General features: G+C 37.7%; 1 protein-coding gene across 11 annotated transcripts in view; it reads right to left on the bottom strand.

Moving 5' to 3' along the window:
* The window catches only part of SLC4A4 (solute carrier family 4 member 4), a 348,583-nt gene that overhangs the window by 37,040 nt on the left and 289,516 nt on the right, over positions 1-22,027 (bottom strand). For all 11 annotated transcript variants that reach the window (XM_033105862.1, XM_033105858.1, XM_033105861.1 and 8 more), the window contains one exon: positions 11,206-11,397. In XM_033105862.1, the coding sequence (XP_032961753.1) occupies positions 11,206-11,397 (192 nt within the window). The remainder of the gene's footprint in view (positions 1-11,205; positions 11,398-22,027) is intronic.

The following is a 22,027-nucleotide window of genomic DNA, read 5'->3' as shown; positions in this document are numbered from 1 at the left end:
GTACCTAATACTTTGCTTGGTGCTAGAGGCCACAGTGAACAAAACAGACATAATCCATGTCCTCAGGAAGCTCACAGTCAAATCACACACAAGGAAGCCTGCTCCCAAATAAAAGCAGGGTTGATTCAGCAGTTATCAAGTTATCTCAGGGGGAACAGTCTGTTTTCTGGCACTGCTAGACGAAGCGAGATCAGTGATAGAATGAGTGGCTGCACAGTTTTCAGGACAGAGGGTATTTTGAAAGAGTAGTAGCACTACTGCGGTCAGGTGTTCCACAGACATTGAAGCGAAGAATGAAATCACCTGGCGATGTGGGCATGCTGAAGGCCATGGTGGTGCTCAATTCCTGACCATTGTTTACCAGGTGTCAGGAGCCGTGGATACTAACTAGCACCAGCATCAAAGATGGCCCTTTCTGCCAGGAGTATCTTTCCCTCTTACAGGGCTGGGTTCCGCTAGGCTTAGCTTTCTTGAGAAGTACACATAGAGGAGCAGAAAGCTAGCTATGAGACCTTTTAGGGACGAGTTAACGTCAATCACACACAATAATTTCAAGCATGAATAGATGGCAGGGATCAGTTTGGGGAGAAAATACGGTATAGCAGCGAGCAGCACAGTTTCTCTAGTCAGATTACCTAGGCTGGAACTCCAACACCGTGCTTCCCTGTCTGTAAATACTATTTCTTAGCTTTAATTACTCCATCTGTAAAATGTAGCCAAAATAATCCCTACAATTTCACTGCTTTGCTCTAAGAATTAAATAAAATAAGCCAATGAAAGTGTTTAATATAACATCTGGAACATAATAACTTCTCCTAATATACATTAACTATTGCTTTTCAAGTTCCACAAGGACTCTTTGGCTGCAAAAACCACTGGAATAACTAAATAATCTACCGTCAGGAGGTCTTTGAAAGGAATCTTCAAATACAAGAAACAAGAAGTAAAAGCCCAGTAATAATACGGAATTGTCACTCAGGGTTACTTTTGGTTGGAAGTATCTGGAATCCCTACAGAAAAAGGATGCTTCCCAGGGGCTCAATACTGGAGGAAACTCCCATTTCTTAAGTTTTATGCAAGTAAGTGTTGACACAGGCAGTTCAGGATGACCTGACAAGATTGTCATGCAAAGCAGTTTCAGTAATATATTAGGTGGTTACAACAACCTCTCTGGTCTAGTAGGTCATAAGTCACTGGAATAATAGAGGTCATCACAAAGGCAAAAGTGTTCTCTTTTCTTTACCACCCTCCCAAATCCAACTTCTTGACAATGCAGATATCCTAGAAGTCATTATTAAAAAGACATCACTGCTCCTTCCTCGCAAACAGGAGAAGAGAAGTAGAGGGTAGCCAATGAATACAATCTTCAGTTCCTTGGTAGAAATTCCCATAGGGCCTGACAGGGGACACATCGGCCTGACTAGAATCACTACCAGGCACCTGAAAATGCTGCTTCTTTCGTTAGGAGAGGAGGCATTGTCAGCCTTCCATTAACTGAACACTAAAGCCCCAAACCTACTCTTCCAGCAGTTTTTTTACATCTTAATTAATGGCAGCTTATTTCTTTCTAATGCTTAGGCCAAAATTTTTGGACCATCTACACAACTCTTCTCTTTCTCTCACATCTTACGTCTAACAGCTCAGCAAATTACCTCTAAAACATACCCAGGATCCTCTTACTTCTCACCACCTCCACAGCTATTACCATCCTTGTCTAATCCACCACTTTATCTCATATGGTTTCCTGCACTGGCTTCCTATCTCATCTTCCTGCTTCTATTCTTGCTGCCCTTCAGTATACTGTCGGGGTTATGGGGTTATCACTCAACATAATCATGTTAAAATTTAGGTCAGATAATGTGGTAAGCAGAATATTATCCCCCAAAAGATGTCCATGTCCTGATTCCTGGGACCTATGAATATGTACCTCACTGGGGAGAATTAAGTTCACAGACAGAATGAAGGTTGCTAATCAGCTGACTTAGAGGTTGGGGAAGTGATCTGGTATTATTCCAATGGGCCCAACGTAATCTTAAGGGTCCTTATAAGTGAAAGAGAGAGGCAAGAGAGTCAATGTCAGAGTGATACTATGTGAGAAAGACACCACTGTCCATTGTTGGCTTTAAAGATGAAGGAAGGGGCCATGAGCCAGGAATGTGGGCAGCCTCTGAAAGTTGGAAAAGGCAAGGAGAGACATTCTCCCCCAGAGCATTCAGAAAGAACACAGCCCTGACAGCACCTTGATTTAGCCCATTGGAACCCATGTGAGCCTTCTGACCTCTAGGTCTCAAGACAATAAATTTGTGGTTGTTTTAAGCCATCATGTTTGGAGTAATTTGATATAGCAGCCATGGGAAACTAATAACTAATATAAATAAATAGTTTATCTATTTTAGTTTAGTTATTAGTTTTTCAAATTTATACATCAATATATAAATTTTGAAGAACCTCTTGGTAATGGTATTCTTGTCAGATATACTATTAAACTGTAGGTATAAAAGTAGCTAAAAAGACAAATGCTAATAAACTTCAGGATGACATTTCTTTAAATTATGAGGAAAAAGCTACTCAATTTTGCTTGTAATAGTGTTTAACCTCATTAAAAAATCACAGGCAGGATTATATGATTTATATAATATATTCACTTTTATTTCCCATTCCTTTCCCTTAAATTGTACAATACAGTTCAGTTATATCAGAAGTCACTCCTGGAGAGTGTTTATTGTAAGACATTCATTACTAAGATATTGGATCCAGTTTAAACTCATAGTCAAGTAAACTGATTTTTCCCAGGCCAGTTTTGTATTCAACTCTAAATCCTTTAATTAGAGAAGGCAGGTAGGGGTGCTATTTTAGCAGGTTATTCAGGTTTTACCCTATACTAAAATTGAACTTTAATTTGAAGGAGGCAAAAGCAACAGAACTAGAAAATGTCAAGCACTGAGAATATAGTACTTACTAGATATACTCTAGGACCTGTGTGTGTATAGGAGCTTTGAGTGTGACTCTAGGAGATAAGAATCACTCTCTTTGGGCCCTTCTCACATTTCCAAACACATTTAAAAAAGAAACATATGTGAATTTCCCTTCCTTTTTTTGTTGTTGTTTATTTCTACTTTCCATTTTCATCAAACTCCAATACAGCACCCTTTTATGTGTCAACACATAAATAAAGAAATCAATTAGAAACTCATAGTTCTTAATTCTCTACCAGTTATTACTAGTAATGATTAGAAGTGCCAAAGTTTTCATGAGAAAACCCATTTCCACAAGATTTCATGCCCAGTCCTGTGGATTCAGAGGCCTCAAACGTAGCTTGGAAAAATCCTAACTTATGGATGTCCATCCAGTCAAACGCTAAGTCTCTCCAGGCACAAATTACAGTATTCCAGGAATACACATTACCGCAATCTAAGTGAAACACAAATTAAGATAACTCATATGTAGCAAGGGCTTGCCATAAAAAAGTTTGGTGCTATGACATATGATAATTCGTAACTCGAATGCACGAATGAGGAAAAGTGTTTCAGCTAACATTCTTTTATATCAGATTGGTTTTGAGCTCTTTTATTGTTGTTTACCATTTTTAATTATAAACATGAAAAGAAAAAATATTTCCGTCCTCTGTAAAATTAATTCCAAAATATCTCAATCCATCTAATAAGAGGCAACCAGCTTAAATATTTAAATTACCAAAGCAAGGAAGAAATTAAGTGGACCAAAAGGGAAATTCAAATAACCATAAGCTGTTCTTTTGTTCTTGGGCAAAAGCAACCTAATAAATCTATTATAAACATATTCTTCACAAACGATGATACTGTATTACTTATTAAAAGAGTCATAATCATGGGGACCCCACAGAGAGAAGCTAGTTAATTTACAGGGGTGAAAAATGAATTTGGTTCCTCTGAGGCCCCAGAGGACATTTGGTTTTCACTTTGCGAGGACTGCAGCTGCTCCTAAATTAACTGGGGTAAAGGCTGTGAGTCTGCAGAGCGGTTCTCAATGGATGGAGCTGTTACAAAGAGACAAGCACAGCAGCAGGCACCCTGTGCATTCTCAATAAGTATTAATTCACAACGTCAATTCCTCTCATGATCATGGTGCTTCGAAAATGCTAAATAATTGCGTAAAAAAGCATTTATTCTAGATGGAAAAAAAAAGCCAGATAAATATATGCCTTTTGGCAATTACAAAAAGGCACAATGTACCAGGAGAATTTAGAAATTGAATCCCCCCTAGAAGCCAACGCTATAAAGCACTGTAAAAGAAATAGCACTGATATCAGTATGGTAATCAGAATATACCATATTTTGAATCAATAATGCCTGCTATAATTAGAATTCAATAAAAGGAAAGTCCGATTTAGACTCTAGGATTTTAATGCCTTAAGTTCCAGAGTCAGAGAGTTTGGGGAACAAAGAAGGGAATTCAACTGGGCAATTTATCTGGGTGAGGCTTAGAGCTTGCCAACGGAAGTCTACCAGAAAAAAATGTTTTTCCAAGTAGTATGGAACAGAAGGGAGTAGGCCTAATAAAGTGGTTCAGCAGGGATGCTAAGGAGACTGAAGCAATCACAGGCCCTTTCCTCCCTCCTTCCTCAAAACTGAGCAGTAGAACAGAGCCAAATGAATGTGTGCCAGAAGCAAGTGATCAAGTCACATGAAAAATGCTACGTCCCAATCTAGTCACTGTATTCTAAGTTGAAACTGAAAATCTCGAGCTGATCCAGAGAAGGATAACCAGAGGAATGGGCGTCCAAAACCACTCACATAAAAATGATGGTAGGTCTCAAGAAGTTGTAGGGAGAAACTGTCTTCAAAAATGTGAAATCTGTGATAGGAAAGAAAGACTAAACTTGTTCTGTGTAGCTTCAAAGGGCAGGGACAGTCCCTGAGGACAGAGGCTACAGAAAGACAGATTTGTGTTTCTGGCAGGAATGCTTTCGGAGACATGAAGTTCCTGTTCCTGGAAGCATTCAAGCAGCCCACAGAAGACCACTTGTCAGAAATTAAGAGGCAATGTTGGACTAGGTGGTGTTCAAAGTCCTAACAGTACAAGTCAATGATTAAGTCCTAATCATCAAAATTTCTTGATCTACTAATAGGGTCTTCTTGGATATATTCCCCCCAACCCCCTCCAAGTCAAAAGATTATAATAAAAGGTTCCAGTACTTAAAGTGGTTTTATAATTTACATTAAGATACAAAAATTAAAAAAATGTAACAACAATTAGTAAATCATATGTATAAATTATACAAACTGGAAATAGGAGTAGGAGACCATTTTGTATTAATGGATGGATTTCAATGTTGATGACTTTTCTATGGTGAACAAGTAAGCTGAAAGTGTTTAGTACCAACAAGGTACCAGGGTCAAAATTACTTTTTATCCATACACTGCCTCTATGCCACCATTAAAGGTCTCACAAAATGCTTTGGCCTATCAGTGCTCCCAACCATATTTTTCTTAGGATTCAGTTTAGGTTGACGTTTTTTTGTGTTTTTTTTTTCAGTCATATGTCCATAAGAACTAAAGTATTCGTAATCTTTGTTAAATATTTAATAGATTACATTGTATTTTCAAACTAAATATCCCTTTGTCATTGTTAAGAAAATAAGTATGAAAAACAATTTTGGATTAAAAACAAATTTGACTTTAAAAATTACTTCCCTTGGTACAATATAGCACAAGAATTTGAAAATCTGGTTTTCCTTCACTGACAGCAAAGTCATTTTCTGAATGAGTTTCAATGGCATGATGTGGTCTGATGTTTCTGCAAGAACCAGCCAAATGTCACCCAGTATTAGTAATAGTAGACATAAAATGCATCATTTTGTTCTCATTTTTTGATACATTATTTGGTTTAGATGGACAGTTTTTATCATTCACCAAGAAAGTTTCTGAGAGAAAAAGAATACAGAATAGGGATGTCACCTGATTTTCACAAAGAGTTATTTATAAACTAAACATATCTGATTTTAATAGAATTGTCAAAGGCCAAAATGTCAAAAAAACAATCATGTTTCCAAAAATATAAGCTAATTGCGGAATTCTAGACTTTCCTGTGTTTTACATGGATAAAAACTAAATGTATAACCTAAAATGCTCATTATGTTTACATTGAAATTACTGAAGCCCTATACTTTTACCTCATCCATAAAGCCAGTTTCTCAAAGATCACCATCAACTTACTAAGGTCAAAGGCACCAAAGTGTGGTCTCACAGAAGGTAATAAGCATGAATGGGGCAGAAGGATCAAAATCAGTCATTCTCATTTAAAAACCCCAAAATCTAACTTATTAAAGAAAAATAAAGTCCTACTATGTCCCTACTACACCATGAATTAACTTGTCTTTGAATCCCTACCATCTAGTATTGTGTTAAGCATAGAATCATAATAATTTTTTTTAATATTGAGTGAATATACTAATTATAGGATACAGAATACTGTCTTTTTAAATAATTGTATCAAAGAACACTCTGGTGAAATGTCACCTGAATAAAGCATAGAAGGTATCATAACTGTTGATGTACCCTGGAATGTACTGGTTTTATTTATTTAAATGACTCTTACAACCAGGAGGTATATTTACAAAGAATTTACCATTACATCAATTCACATGAGGGTTATAATTGTTACTTAATCTAAGAGAAGAAAAATGAGGAAATTAAGTAGTTCCTAAGAAATGCATTTTCATGCTAATTACATACATCAGCTGGCCACACAGAATTTGATTATATTAAAGTACCAATAATTTGGCCTAATTCAGAGGGCTCTGTAGCTTTATAAGTTCTGCTAAGCGTTTTCCTGCTCTATCTACGTGCTTCTGCTTTCACTTTTCCACCCCACAGGCAGGGATGGCGTCTTTGTTCCATGCATACGATCAAAGGTTGGTATGGAACTCTGGAAGAACATTTCATGTTAATGCCCTCGTCCTTCTGCCACAGAGATTGCAGATTATGCTGTGATGCTCCTACAGGAAGTTTTGATACTGAAAGACTTTAATAAAGACTTGAGGCTGATGTAACAGACCAGTTACTGTGTGGGATAACAGATTGATGCGCCCCTCTAACAAGTATAGGGGCACAAAGGAGACAATCAGCAGAGTACTGGTATTCTTCCCATGTCCACTGAGCATTTGGGCTCTCTGGAAGTATCTGATACACAAATTAAATTCTGGATAGACAGGCTAGCAAAGGCATCTGCTTCATCTTAAATGCTCATACTGATGGATTACAAGTGGCTTCATGGGTAACTGATTCTGATCTAGGCAAAGGTAATGAGGACCTGAACTCAGGGAACAGAAGTATAAGTGCAAAGGAGAGAGATCCTAGCAGGATCATCAAGGGGACAGTGGTAAGTTTAATTTGACAAAAAAGTAAGAAAACAACTTGGGAGAGGCAAATGCGATGGATACCACATTTTGTCATACCAGATCCATTTTCTACTCTTTCCCACCATACTCTCTGCCTTGGGAGGCTGACCTGTGTGGTCTACAATGGGCTCCCTTGCTCTCTGGACTCCAGCTGCATTTAGCTGTGGCAGCCTGGGCAGGCCATCACAAGGAAGTGAGAGATCAAAGGATTGATTCCCTTACCTGGATCCTCAAGATGAGGTTACCTCAAGATGGCTAAATTCCTCCATCTAAGGTCACAGCACCTCTCAAGACACTGCTCTCTACCCTTCTCTCTTCTTTGGGGTTCCAGCAACCACACCCTTTCCATATCCTTTGGGCCAGGGATAGTAACAATCCTACTGTTACTAGCGTTGGGACACTACACTCTCCCTGTGGTTTCTCTAAACCTAATCTCATCTTTGTAAAAATGCCTTTATTAAACCCCTCAAATTATGCTAATTTGAATGTATCATTGCTTCCTTCTGGGACTCATTTGCTACATCAAATATGATTTTAAGATTTTGATCTTGGGTGGCTGTGAAGATAGGTGATATTATTAGCTGAGATAATAAATACAGGAAGACGAGTAAGTTCAAATGTGGGAAGAAAAACCACATGTTGAATTTGCTAACGGACAACTGTGGATCATCTAGAGAGAGAGGTTGGCAGCACTTGCACAAGTGCACCTAGCATAAAGATGTAGATAACAATTAATTTTTGGAATTGTGTAAGTCCTGATCATTACTATAAGCACTAGTTTAACATAGAGAATGTGTTTAATATAATTCTAATTATAGAATATTAGAGCTTTGAAGGATGTTAATTTTCATCTAGCTGAGCTCTCCTTTCAGGGTTGTGGTTAGACCACAGCCAGCTATCAAACAGCACACAGTTAATGGCAGTGCTGACACTAGAATCTATGACTTCTGGATTCTTTCATCTGGGCTCTTTTCACAAAATACAGCATTTATCTCTACCTGACTGGTTTCCACTAGTCAACAAATATTGAGTGCCTAGTCTCCATCCAGCTTTGTCCTAATTGATGAAAGGAATAAAATAGAAGTATAACAGTTTCCCAGCAGTTTATAGTCTTAAATTGACTACCAAATCATATAAATGTTTAGAAATGAGAGTATAAAAGAAAAATGACTGTGTGAGCTGAAGGAGAATAGAACAGTTTGCATGACAAGGGCACTGTCATCTAGTATTAACATTTTGAGATTTTAGAGGTTTCATGTGAATTGTTGCGAGGGACGAAATAATAACAGGCTTAATTATTGTCACAGCAATCAAGATCTATCTAATGTACCATGTTTAAGGATACAAATTTTAATTGTAGAGTATAATATGTACTTGTAAGAATCTATACACCTATCTGCTCCTATTGAAACCATCATTCTAGATGACAGCTTAAATGAAAACATATTTTGGCAAATGTGCAAGAAAAAACATGTTCTTATTATTTACGTATGTATGTGTGAACTTATGTACGTATTGTTACTATTTAGCTGTGCATGTGAAGTGAGTAGAAGAGATGAAAGTCAGAAAGCCTACACACTTAATCATTGCTCCTTAGAAATCACATTCACTTTCTCCTCCCTGTTTATTGTATAATTTGGTATATACAATGCAAAACTATTCTGAGAACCTTCTTAACACAAGTTGTAACTAGAATGCTATCATTATTCTATTTTCACATACTCATGACTTTTTCAACAGCATTTATCTATGGCTGAGAAATTACCTGCTTGGGCGTTATAAGGGGAAAATTTTTTTTAAGTCTGAACAGCTATTATCAATATGGGAATTATTGCTGGATAAAAAAGGTAATGTCTACATATAGTTAAAATGATCTCTCTTCATCTAAGGTTGAAATTAGTTTACTTTCTAATTACGACTTACAAGTGCTTCACGAATTTTCCACTTCTCCACCTACTATGCCTAAATAATACCAGACTTTGGCAAGTGAGAGATGATTCCCAAAGTATAAGCCAAAAAAGACGTCCAATGAATTAATAATTTAAAAAGAAAGAAAACTTCAATAGAGAAGAAGAAATCATCCTAGAAGACCTTTACCCAGGAATCTGTTCTACAGGAAACTTATACCATTGAAGAGGTAGATCAAGTGTATGAAAGTGTTACAAATCAAATGTCTTCAGGGACAGGCAGTTAATCTGAATGTGTGAAGTATACAAATCTTAGACAATAGAGAGCTGTTAGTACAATAACAACCTGCAAAGTACAGGTTCACTAAGGCCTCAAGTGTGTGTATTGACATACATACCTGTGCTCTAAACAAAGAATGGCTGGTGGGGGGCTGAATTCTGCCTGTGGACCACCAGTTTGTGGTGTTCATTTTAGGAAGACTAAGTCGAATACTTCTTTCTACATTTCATTTTGTGGAAATTTTTCATTCCCTGGGCCAGCTAGTTTGGGACATCTCATTATTGCTGTGCTCTGAATGTGTGTCCGTCAAAAAGCGGTATGTTGAAATCCTAACTCCCAAAGAAGATGGTATTAGCGGGTGGGGTTTAGGAAGATGCTTAGGTCATGAGGGTGGAGTCTTTAGGAATGGAAGTAGTGTTTTTATAAAAGGGATCCCAAAGAGATCCTTAGCCCGTCTGCCACATGAGGACACAGTGAGAAGGCGCTGACTATGAACCAGGAAGAAGACCCACCACCAAACTATGGTGGTGCCTGACCTTGGACTTCCCAGAGCCCAGAACTGAGAAAACTTCTGTTGTCTATAAGCCACCCAGCCTGTGGTCTTCTGTTATAGTAGCCCAAACAGACTAAGACAATTATCAACACTCCACTTCATTTTCAATTTTAGAAGAAGGCTCAAAGTCAAAAATCATCCCAGGTGAGAGCGATATATTAACTTTAAGTCTCATTTCCTAGGAATTGAAAGAAAGAACTTCATCAACTGCATCTCATGTCTTCTAAAGTTCTTCCACTGCTTTTACACAAAATACAAGTGGAGAGAGTTCCTGAGATTCCAGCTATAGAGAGTAGTTCACTGATAAAAATCAGGTATTATCACGATTACCTAAGAATTATTGACATCCTAAACACTGAGAATTGAACTGCAAAGCAAAGGATTATCTTAGTCTCCATCTGTAGGTAAGAAAACAAAATGCCATTAACTAAATGCTGCTCTTATCTTGTTCCCTTCCAAGGAACCACAGCTTTAACTTTAAGTTCACCCAAGCATATTAATGGGAGACAGGATGTCTGCACAACCCAGCTCAATGATCTGTTTTCCATATGACAGTCATCATAATGAAAAGGAAAGTGTGGCTCAGATAACACTCATATCTTGCACCAATATCTGTATAACAAAACAATTTAAGTTTACTCCCATTGTCCGTAATTCAACTACTAAATTACTCACCTGGACAGCTGATGAGCAAGAAATTCTACAACGTCAAAATTCAGTGTTTCGTATTAATACAATGTGATTAATATAAAGAGTTTTTGCTTATGTACTTAAACACCATGAATTTAAAAAGTATTTTCTTAACTAGTGCATTTTTAGATAGAATACGCCCCACTAGTCAGAATTATGACAGTCAGAATTTATGACAGAATTATGTAAGCAAAATTCTTCGAAGGTTTTTCAAAGCTGGACTACAATTATGTTAAAAATACATATGCATATGGATAAAGACTGGAAAGCAATTTTTTTAAATGCACACAATTATGTTGGAAAGGTTGAATTGCAGGTGGCCTTTTTCTTTGATAAAATGTATTATTGCTGATACAGTGTAACTTCAATGAAAATTATTTAAAGTGCAGGTACTTACTGTGGTTGGAAAATAACGACTAGTTTTGAATTTTTTCAGAGCCATAGAAGAGGTGTAGGTGCCCAAGAAGAGGATGAAAGACATAAGTGAGATATCAGGAACAAAATCACAGTTGTTCCCCAGGAGCTGTCCTCCATATTTCAAACACTCCTTCTTCGACAACAGTGCCCAGTCAAAGGTAGCATTATGGAACTGAAGAAGAAAAACATTCACATTTTTCTAGAGAACACAGACATATCAAAGCAGTTTTTGATACTTGATGGGCTATGTAGGGATTATGTTCAAAGTTTCGGTATGACACTCTGAGAGTAACCACTGCAGGGTAAAATCTGATGAGGTGTTAATGGAATAACAGGTAAGCGGGGCCAGGGGGCTAGCAATTATTGAAAATAAAATGAGCATGATGCAATCTGTTACCTGGTTTGAGGTACAGCTCTACAATCACCCACTTGTTCAACAGAAACAAACCACAAAGTCCTTCTTTCCTGTCAACCTTCCTGAAAGTAAACTGAGACACAATAATACCCTAATCTCAAAACTTGAGACTCTGAAACACCACTGTTGTTGAAAAAGTACTTACTTTTGTAGTTTGCAGCTTCTTGTGCTTCAAGCTGATGACCCATGGTTAATGGTCTAAAAGTTATATTAGGTTAAATACTCATTTACCCAGCACTTCCACAAACGAGGTATTTCTTTTCTAAATAACTAGAGATTGGTGATTTAAGGAATTAAATTATAAAAATGCTGATGGTCCCTGCTTTTGCAATTGCATATCCCAATAAAATATAGCATTTTTTTCTTGTTGACTCCAGGTCTGCATCATTAACATCCATTATTAGAAAGTGCAGTAATGGGCTATGGAGTTATGTATAGAATATCCATCCCCTATGTTACATGGCCTCAAGTTCATAGGTCAATTTTCAAATTTTTTTGTATCTCATGAATTGCTGTCATGTTGTCAATGCTGTACTTCTCAAAAGCAGCTCATTCTTATTGCTTTTTTTCTTTTTCTACTATGCAGGAGAGTCCCTTTGCTAGCGTAGTGGACAAGGCCAGTGCACTCATCTTTCAGCTGCTCTGAGTTTCAGCCATGATCAGCTCACAGCTGTCTCCTCTAGAGAACTGCCTTCAGCCATGTAAGAACTACCTCACCTGAAATGTTATGCCCTCTTGCAGCCAATTACTGACCAACACTGATGGGGGTTGCTAGTGACTGAATACCTGGGCTCCCCTAAAATTCATATGTTCAAAGCATATCTCTATGTCAGGGGTGTACAAACTTGTTTCAACGTTTTTTTACCCAGGGCCATATGCGGTAAAATACACAAACGGCCGGGCCACTCACTCGAGGTGAAGTACGTACTGCCTCACCTGGTTTATTTAAGTAAACTAAATACATTTTTGGAATTTCCTGTGGGCCAATTAAAAATGGATTGCGGGCCACAGTTGGCCCGCGGGCCGCAGTTTGGACATCCCTGCTCTATATAATAGTATTTGGAGGTGGGGCCTTTGGGAGATGATTAGGTCATCAGGTGGAACCCTCATGAATGGGATTAAAGTTCTTATAAAAGAGACCCCAGCGCCTGAATCTGCCAACACTGTGATATTGGACCTCCTCTTGGGTCCAGGGCTAATGGGTATATGATGTGCTAATGAAAGAGTTATTGGAGAATACCCTGCAAATAAATGTGGAAAGATGACTTTCTCCTGTTCTTGGAGGCAAGAGTTCTACCATATTTCCCCTAAAATAAGACCAGGTCTTATATTAATTTTTGCTTCAAAAGATGCATTAGGGTGTATTTTCAGGGGATGTCTTCTTTACCATGTACAACAATCTACATTTATTGAAATACAGTCATGTCACCTTCTTCTGGAATAGTGCCATAACATACTAAATGGGTCTGTCTGGCTGACGATCTTAACTGGGGCTTATTTTCGCTGTAGGTCTTTTATTTTCAGGGAAACACGGTACCTCAAACCAAGCATCATCAGTATCCTTTACTATTCAACGAATTCTCTTGATATGAGTGATCTAGTCATAAAACATCACACACATAAAAGGAGAATCTCTGGCCAGACAGAGTTCTATATTTTTATAGAGCTCAAAAAGTAAAATGCTCTCACCTTTTTTTACAATAAAAAATAAACTCTAGATCATTCCCTGAAATATTTTTTCTATATTAGCTTCAACTTCTAAATAGCTGAATTACATAATTACCGTTTTATCAAATGCTGCTTATGAGAAGTGATTAATCATATCTCATTTTTTTCCAGACTTCTGAAAAAAAGGATGTTTTCAACAGAATATAAAGGTTAGAGGCCATAATAGGTAACAGATTTCTTTGTTTTAAAATCAACAAAAATTTATCATAATTTTACTTCAGCACTTTAATATCACCAGAATCCTTTTTTATAACTAGAGTTCCCCAAAGCAGTAAGGTGCATTAAAACAATCCCAACAGCAGGACGGAGGCAAGATGGCAGAGTGGACAAATGTGGCCTCCCATGATAAAACTAAACTTACAACTAATTTACAGAACAAGTAATCTAGACAACCATCAGAAGTCCAGCTGAATGGAAATCCTATAATTACAGATATAAAGAAGCCACATTGAGACTGGTAGGAGGGGTGAAGACATGAAGTGGACTGGTGTCACACTTGTGTGTGGCAGTTGAAAATCAGGAGGGGTATCTCAGCCACAGAAGAACTCCTCAGAGGAGCAAGGGACCCCAGCTACACACTGGGATTCCAAGCCCAGATAACACGTGTTGGAGCCCCCACAACATCTGGATGTGTAAAACAGTGGAGATTCTGACCTTCCAGGGAGACAGAAGGCTGTGGGAAACCCAGATACCCTCTTATAGGGCCCATGCACAGATTCACTCTCTCGCAGGCACTCATTCTGGGCTCCAGCTAAGGAATGGCAACTCGGGAGTCACAAGAGACTTATAGGGAGAGACTGAGTTGTGTGGCTGCGGGATGATGGCTGGAGGGACAGTCACCATTATCCCAGTGTAAAACCCTTCTACCAAGAGTTGGTAGGTGGGTGACATCTTTCCTGTGTTGAGCCCTTCCCTCACATGGTCAAATTTGAATCTGCATTAACCTGGTGAACTCTGCTCACTTCACCCTGGTGATTTCCTGGGACCCTGTCCCACCCAGTTCATGCACCACTGGGGGTACTTTTCATAACTTGCAGCCATCCCTGCCCTACACACCAAAAGAGGCTCTTTTGGCAGCAAACAGCTGACTTCAACTCATGGGCCAATGGAGAAACTTTCAAGGCTAGAGCCAGCCCCTGCTAGTGATAGAGTCTTTCTTGGACAACTCTCAAAGGTCAGTGGGCCCCAGGTGCCTGGTGGCTGGTCTCGGTGTGCTCTGAGACTTTTGTTGAGTAGCTCCAGGCTCAGAACTGGTACCAAACCAAAATCTACATTAACCTGGTGAACACCACTTGCGACACCCTAGTGATTCCTTATGACATGTACCACCCAACTCGCCTACCTCATGAGACTCTATCAGCAGCTGAGACTTATGGGCAGCCAACAGGTGGCAGCAAGCCTTGGGATGCCCTGGCATTTTTTGGAGTTACCCCAGATCCAGTACTGATGGCAGCTGTCCTGGGTTCACAGAATGGCCTCTCCCACATGCTTCCAGGTCCAGCATAGGAAACGACCAACAGTGGATTGCTTTGTAGCTCCTACAAGGTAGTCCTGGGCTGATCACAGGCAGTGGCTGACCTGGACCTGCACTGGAGCCCCTCCCAAGAGGTCCCAGAATCAACATAGATGAAGGCTGGCTTCAGACAGCAGCAGAGCACCACCCAATTAGCCCCACAAGTGGCACACACAAAAGCGTAGTCTCAGCAGGCACCAGAGCCCACTGGAACGAATCCCATTCTGTGGGGGAAGCCCCCTGCACATCAGCCCGTAAGCTGTGAACTTGGTCAAACCCTACAGTCCATCAGCCTGATAATCAATCCCATCCACTAATATGCTAACAGCAATCAAGGCTCAACTACAATAGGAGGACACACACAACCCAGAAAAGGGACACTCCTGGAGCACTGGCACAGGTGATCAGAGAGACAGCACCACTGGCCCCTACAGGGCACCCATTATGTAAGACCACCTGGCAAAGACTGGGAGATGTAGGAGATCTATTTAATGCATAAAAAAAAACACAGAGGCAGCAAAAATGAGGAAACAAAGAAATATTCCCAAATGAAAGAACAGGAGAAAACTCCAGGAAAAGAACTACATGTAATGGAGCAATCTACCAGATACAGAGTTTGAAACAACGATTATAAGGATGCTCAAGGAACTTAGAACTTCAACAATAGATGGCAAGTGTAAAAAAGGACATAGAAACCATAAAAAAGAGAACTAGTTAAAAATGAAAACACAATTACTGAAATTAAGAATACACCAGAAGTAATCACCAGCAGATTAGATGAAGCAAAGGAACAAATCAGCGATTTGGAAGACAAAGTACATGGTGTGATCAAACAATATGGTGAATGTTTAAATTTGAAAAGTTATTATAGTAAAAGACACATTGCCATTAATCCTCCTCAAAATACTCCCCCCCCCTTTGAACACACTTATCTTATCGTTCTTGCCACTTTCTGAAACAGTTCTGGAAGTCCTTTTGAATCCGTTGAATAAGTTGGACGAGGACACACTGCAATGTTTTCATTCACAGAAATTGCCATATACCAGAAGAGATGTGTGACACGGAGTGTTGTCATAATGGAGGATGATTTATGGCACACTTTAAAAGACACCTCTTTCAACCATAGCTCACACCTGACTGACTGCACCAAACAAGGTGAAACTTGTTAAGGTTTAATGTACTGCTTCCCATATTGAAGATCCCTGCCTGTCCATTGGATGGCACTCAGCTGCAGCATTCACCATATTGTTTGATCACATCAGAAAGGCTCCGTGTCACATATTGTTTCTGGTATATGACAATTTCTGTCAAATAAAAACATCACAGTTTTTCCTCATCCACCTTATTTATGGGATCTGGCACCGTGCGATTTCTGGCTCTTCCCCAAAGTCAAAACGATTCAGGACATCAAGGCAGCCACGACAGTGTAACTAAAGACACTCAAGAAGGAGGACTTCAGGAACTGCTTCAGAAAGTGGCAAGAGCGACGGGATAAGTGTGTTTGAAGTGAGGGGGAGGGTCCTTTTGAGGGGGATTAATGGCCATGTGTCATTTACTGTAATAACTTTTGTTATTGGAACATTCACTGTATTTTGTGATCACACCTAGTAGCAGAAAAAACTGGAATAGCAAAAAGAAAAAACAATGAGGCTAGTTTAAGGGACCTCTGTAACAAAATCAAGCTTAGCATCATTTGCATCGTAGAGGTAGCAGAAGGAGAACCAAGAAACCAATGTATTGAAAGAAATATTGAATGAAGACTTTCCAACCTGGTGAAGGAGATAGGCATACATGTCCAGTGAGTACAGAGAGCCACAAACAAAATGAACCCAAAGAGGCCCACACCATGACACATCATAATTAAAATACCAAAGTTTAACGACAAAGAGAGATTCCTAAAAGCAGCAAGAGAAAGGCAACTAGTTATTTATAAGGGAGCTCCCATAAGATTGTCAGCTGATTTCTCAACAGAAACTTTGCAGGATAGGAAATATTGGTACATAATATTCAAAGAGATGAAATGCAAGCAACTACAACCAAGGCTACTCTACCCAGCAAGGCTATCACTTAAAATTGAAGAAGAGAGAAAGAGCTTGCCAGACAAGAATAAAGCTAATGACTTCATCACCACCAAACCAGTATTAACAGAAATGTTAAAAGGATTTCTACCACAATAAAAAAATAAAATAAAATAAAAAGAAGGGAGGGACATAAATATGAATAATAAAATGGCAACAACTATGTATCTATCAATAATTACTTTAACTGTAAAAGGATTAAATGTTCCAATCAAAAGACATAAGGTAGCTGAATGGATAAGTAAACAAGACCCACACATATGACATCAATAAGAGAGCCACTTCAGATAAATAGACACACACAGACTGAAAGTAAAGGGATGGAAAAATATACTTAATGCAAATGGAAATGAAATAAAAGGCTGGGGTACCAGTACTTATATCAGACAAAACAGATAGTAAAACAAAGGCTGTAATAAGAGACAAAGAGGGACATTACATAATGATGAAGGGATCGGTCTAACAAGAGGATATAACACTTGTAAACATTTATGCACTGAACACAAGGGCACCTAAATATAAAAAGCAAATATTGACTGACATAAAGGCAGAGATTGACAGTAATACAATCATAGTAGGGAACTTTAACACCCTCTTGACAACAATGAACAAATCTTCTAGACAGAAAATCAACAAGGAAACAGTGGCCATAAATGACCCACTAGACTAGATGGATTTAATTGATATTTTTAGAGCATTTCACCCCAAAGCAGCAGAATATACATTCTTTTCAAGAACACATGGAACATTTCCCAAGACAGACCACATGTTAGGCCACAAAACAAGTCTCAATAAATTCAGGAGGACTGAAATCATATCAAGCGTCTTCTCTGACTACAATGGTATGAAACTAGAAACCAATTACAAGAAATAAAACTGAAAAACACAGAAATGCATGGAGACTAAATAACATGTTACTAAATAACAAAAGGGTAAAAAAAAGATCAAGGAAGAAATCAAAAGATACCTTGAGACAAATGAAAATGAAAACACAATGACCTCAAATCTATGGGACACAACAACAGCAGTCCTTAGAGGGAAATTCATAGCAACATAGGCCTGCCTCAAGAAACAAGAAAAATCTCAAATAAACAATCTAACCCTACACTTAAAGGAACTAGAAAAAGAACAGCAAACAGCCCAAAGTGAGTAGAAGGAAGGAAATAATAAAGATCAGAGCAAAAATAAATAAAATAGAGTCTGAAAAAAATACCACAACCAATAAAGAAACCATAAAATCATGAAACCAAGAACTGATTCTTTGAAAAGATAAACAAAATTGATAAACTTTTAACCAGACTCACCAAGAAAAAAAGAGAGAAGACCTAAACAAATAAAATGAGAAATGAATGAGAAGTGACAACTGATACTACAGAAATATAAAGGAGTATAAGAAAATATTACAAACAATTATATGCCAACAAATTGGACAATCTGGAAGAAATGGATAAATTCTTAAAAACATACAATCGTCCAAGACTGAATCAAGAAGAAACAGAAAATCTAAACAGACCAATTACTACAAATAAAATCGAACAAGTAATCACAAAACTCCCAAAGTTTTGGACCAGATGGCTTCAAAGGTGAATTGTACCAAACATTCAAAAAAGAATGCTTCAATACCTATCCTTTTCAAACTATTTCAAAAAATTTAAAAGGAGTGAAAGCTCTCAAGCTCGTTTTACAAGGCCATCATTACCCTGATTCCAAAACCAGACGAAGACATTACCAAAAAAAGAAAATTATAAGTCAACATACATGATGAACATAGATGGAAAAACCCTAAACAAAATATTAGCAAACCAAATGCAAGAAGACATTAAAAAGATCATACATCATGATCAAGTGGGGTTCATTCCTGGGATGTAAGGTTGGTTCAATGTCTGCAAATCAATTAACATGATACACAACATAAAAAAAATGAAAACAGAAAAATCATATGGTCATATAAACAGATGCAGAAGAAGCATCTGACAAAAACCAGCATCCATTTATAATAAAAACTCTCATCAAAGTGGGACTAGAGAAAACATACCTCAAAATAATAAGGCCATAAACGACAAACCCACAGCTAACCTCCTGCTCAATGGGGAAAAGCTAAAAGCGTTCCCTTTAAAATCAGGAAAAGACAAGGAAGCTCACTTTCATCACTTTTATTCAATGTAGTATTGGAAGTCCAAGCCACAGTAATTAGAAAGGAGAAGAAATGAAAGCCATCCAAATAGGAAAGGAAGAAGAAAACTGTCACTATTTGCAGATGACATGATACTATATGTACAGGACCCCAAAGATTCTACCAAAAAACAATTGAAACTGATAAATGAATTCAGTCAAGTAACAGAATACTAAATCAATATTTAGAAATCAGTTGTATATTTATACACTAATAGTGAACTATCAGAAAGACAAATTAAGAAAACAATCCCATTTACAATTGCATCCAAAAAACAAAAAAATACCTAGGAATAAATGTAACCAAGGAGGTAAAAGATCTGTGCTTGGAAAACTATAAGACACTGAAGAAACAAACTGAAGAAGATAAAAATAAATGGAAGCACACACCATGCTCATGGATAGGAAGAATTAACATCATTAAAACGTCCATATGACCCAAAGCAATCTATACTTTCAAGGTAATCCCTATCAAAATACCAATGGCGTTTTTCACAGAACTAGAACAAACAATCTTGAAATTTATAAGGAACAACAAAAGACCCTGAATAGTCACAACAATCTCGAGGAAGAAGAACAAAGCTGGAGGTATCACACAACCTGATATCAAACTATAGTACAAGGCTATAGCAATCAAAACAGCATGGTACTGGCATAAAAAACAGACAACATAGATCAATGGAACAGAACAGAGAGCCCAGAAATAAAGTCACTCTTATATGGTCATTTAATCTACGACAAAGGAGGCAAAACTTTACATTAGGGTAAACAAATTTAATAAATGGTGCTGGGAAAACTGGACAGATAACATGCAAAAAAAGTGAAATTGGACCACCTTCTTACAACATCTACAAGAATAAACTCAAAATGGATTAAAGACTTAAATGTAAGACCGGAAACCATAAAACTCCTCAACGAAAATATAGGAAGTAAACTCTTAGACATTACCCTTAGTAATACTTTCACTGATATATCTCTTTGGGCAAGGGAAACAAAAGAAAAAATAAACAAATGAGACTACACCAAACTAAAAAGGTTTTGCACAGCAAAGGAAACCATCAACAAAACAAAAGGCAGCCTACTGAATTGGAGAAGATATTTGCCAATGATACATCTGATAAGGGATTAATATTCAAAGTTTATAAAGAACTCACACAACACCCAAAAAACTAACAATCCAATTAAAAAATGGGCAGAGGACCTGAATAGACATTTCTCCAAAGAGGACATACAAATGGCTAATAGACATATGAAGAGATGGTCAATGGCACTAATCATCAGAGAATTACAAATTAAAACCACAATGAGTTATCACTTCACACCTGTCAGAATGGTCATCATCAATAAATCAACAAACAACAAGTGTTGGCAAGGGTGCGGAGAAAAGGCAACCCTCATGAAATTGGCAATCCTACCAACAGTGAAACCACTATGGAAAATTGTTGAGGTTCCTCAAAAAATTAAAAATAGAACTACCCAGCAATTCCACTTCTGCGTATTTTTTCCAAAGAAATCCAAGACACTAATTCAACAAGATATATGCACCGCTATGTTCATTGCAGCATTATTTATAATAGCCAAGATATGAAGCAATCTAAGTGTCCATCAATAGAAAACTGGTCTAAAAAAAAAGATACATATATACAACGGAATATTACTTGGCCATAAAAAAGAATGAAATCTTATCATTTGTGACAACATGGCTGGACCTAAACGGTATTATGCTAAGTGAAATAAGTCAGACAAAGACAAATACCATATGATCTTACGTGTGAAATCTAAACAACAAAATAAATGAACAGAACAGAAACAGACTCATAGATACAGAAAACAAACTGATTCATGATTGCCAGAGGGAAGGGCAGGGTTTGGCAGGATGGGTGAAAAAGGTGAAGGGATTAAGAAATACAAATTGGTAGTTACAAAATAGTCATGTGGATGTGAAGTACAGCATAGAGAATGTAGTCAAAATGTTGCAACAGGATGTACAAGTATAGTGCCAGGTGGGTACTAGACTAATTGGGGGATCACTGCATAAATTATATAAATGCTAACCACTAGGCTGTACACCTGAAAGTAATACAATATAATACTGAATTACCAATTGTAAGTAGAAAAAAATGAATAAATAATTTTGAAAAAATCCCAACAGGCAGTTTTATTGATTTTCTTAGAGATTCAGGTCAAAGTAAACACTATACAGATGTACATGAAATGATAGATGTTTTCTTGCTTACATACAATGCTTCATTCACTTATCCAATAAATCCTTTATTCAAAACTCATTGAACGCTCACTATGTGGAGGAGCTTAGAGTAAGTGCACCTGATGGACCAAAGCAGATTGTTTATGTAACTGGATAGTGAGAAAAAAGGTGTAAAGGAAATGAGACCAAGTTGCTGAGGGTCTTAACTGAGGCCAATCCCATGGAAAGACATTTGAATCTATTTTTCTGGATCTCATTTTCTAGAGACCCTGTTTATATTGAGAGATGTGTTTATAAATCTTAAAAGCAGAATGCATAGTGAAAGATTGATTTTAAATTTTAAAATACTATAGCATCCTCTCCAAAGACAACAGTGGGGGATATGTAAGAAAGGATGGGAAAACGTTGACAGTCTTTAATCCAGGTGAGGCGTATATGAGGTTCATTGTATTGTCTCCACTTTAGCGTATGTTTTAAATTTTCCATAATATTTCAAAAGTAGGAATATGTAATCTTCAAGTAGATTTAAGGACAGAATTGACTTTCTCAATGAGAGAAAATCACAGGAATGCTCTGAAAAGATTGAAAGGACATTCCATTTCCCATGAAAATGAATGTTACCTCCCAGAATTGCCCTGAAGGAACATCAAATCAAAGTACTTTTGCTTTCATGTCGGACTACCAAGCAGA

Source organism: Rhinolophus ferrumequinum, chromosome 5 (genome assembly GCF_004115265.2).
Source record: "Rhinolophus ferrumequinum isolate MPI-CBG mRhiFer1 chromosome 5, mRhiFer1_v1.p, whole genome shotgun sequence".
NCBI classification, from domain to species: domain Eukaryota; kingdom Metazoa; phylum Chordata; class Mammalia; order Chiroptera; family Rhinolophidae; genus Rhinolophus; species Rhinolophus ferrumequinum.
This window is presented reverse-complemented; position numbering and strand designations above follow the sequence as displayed.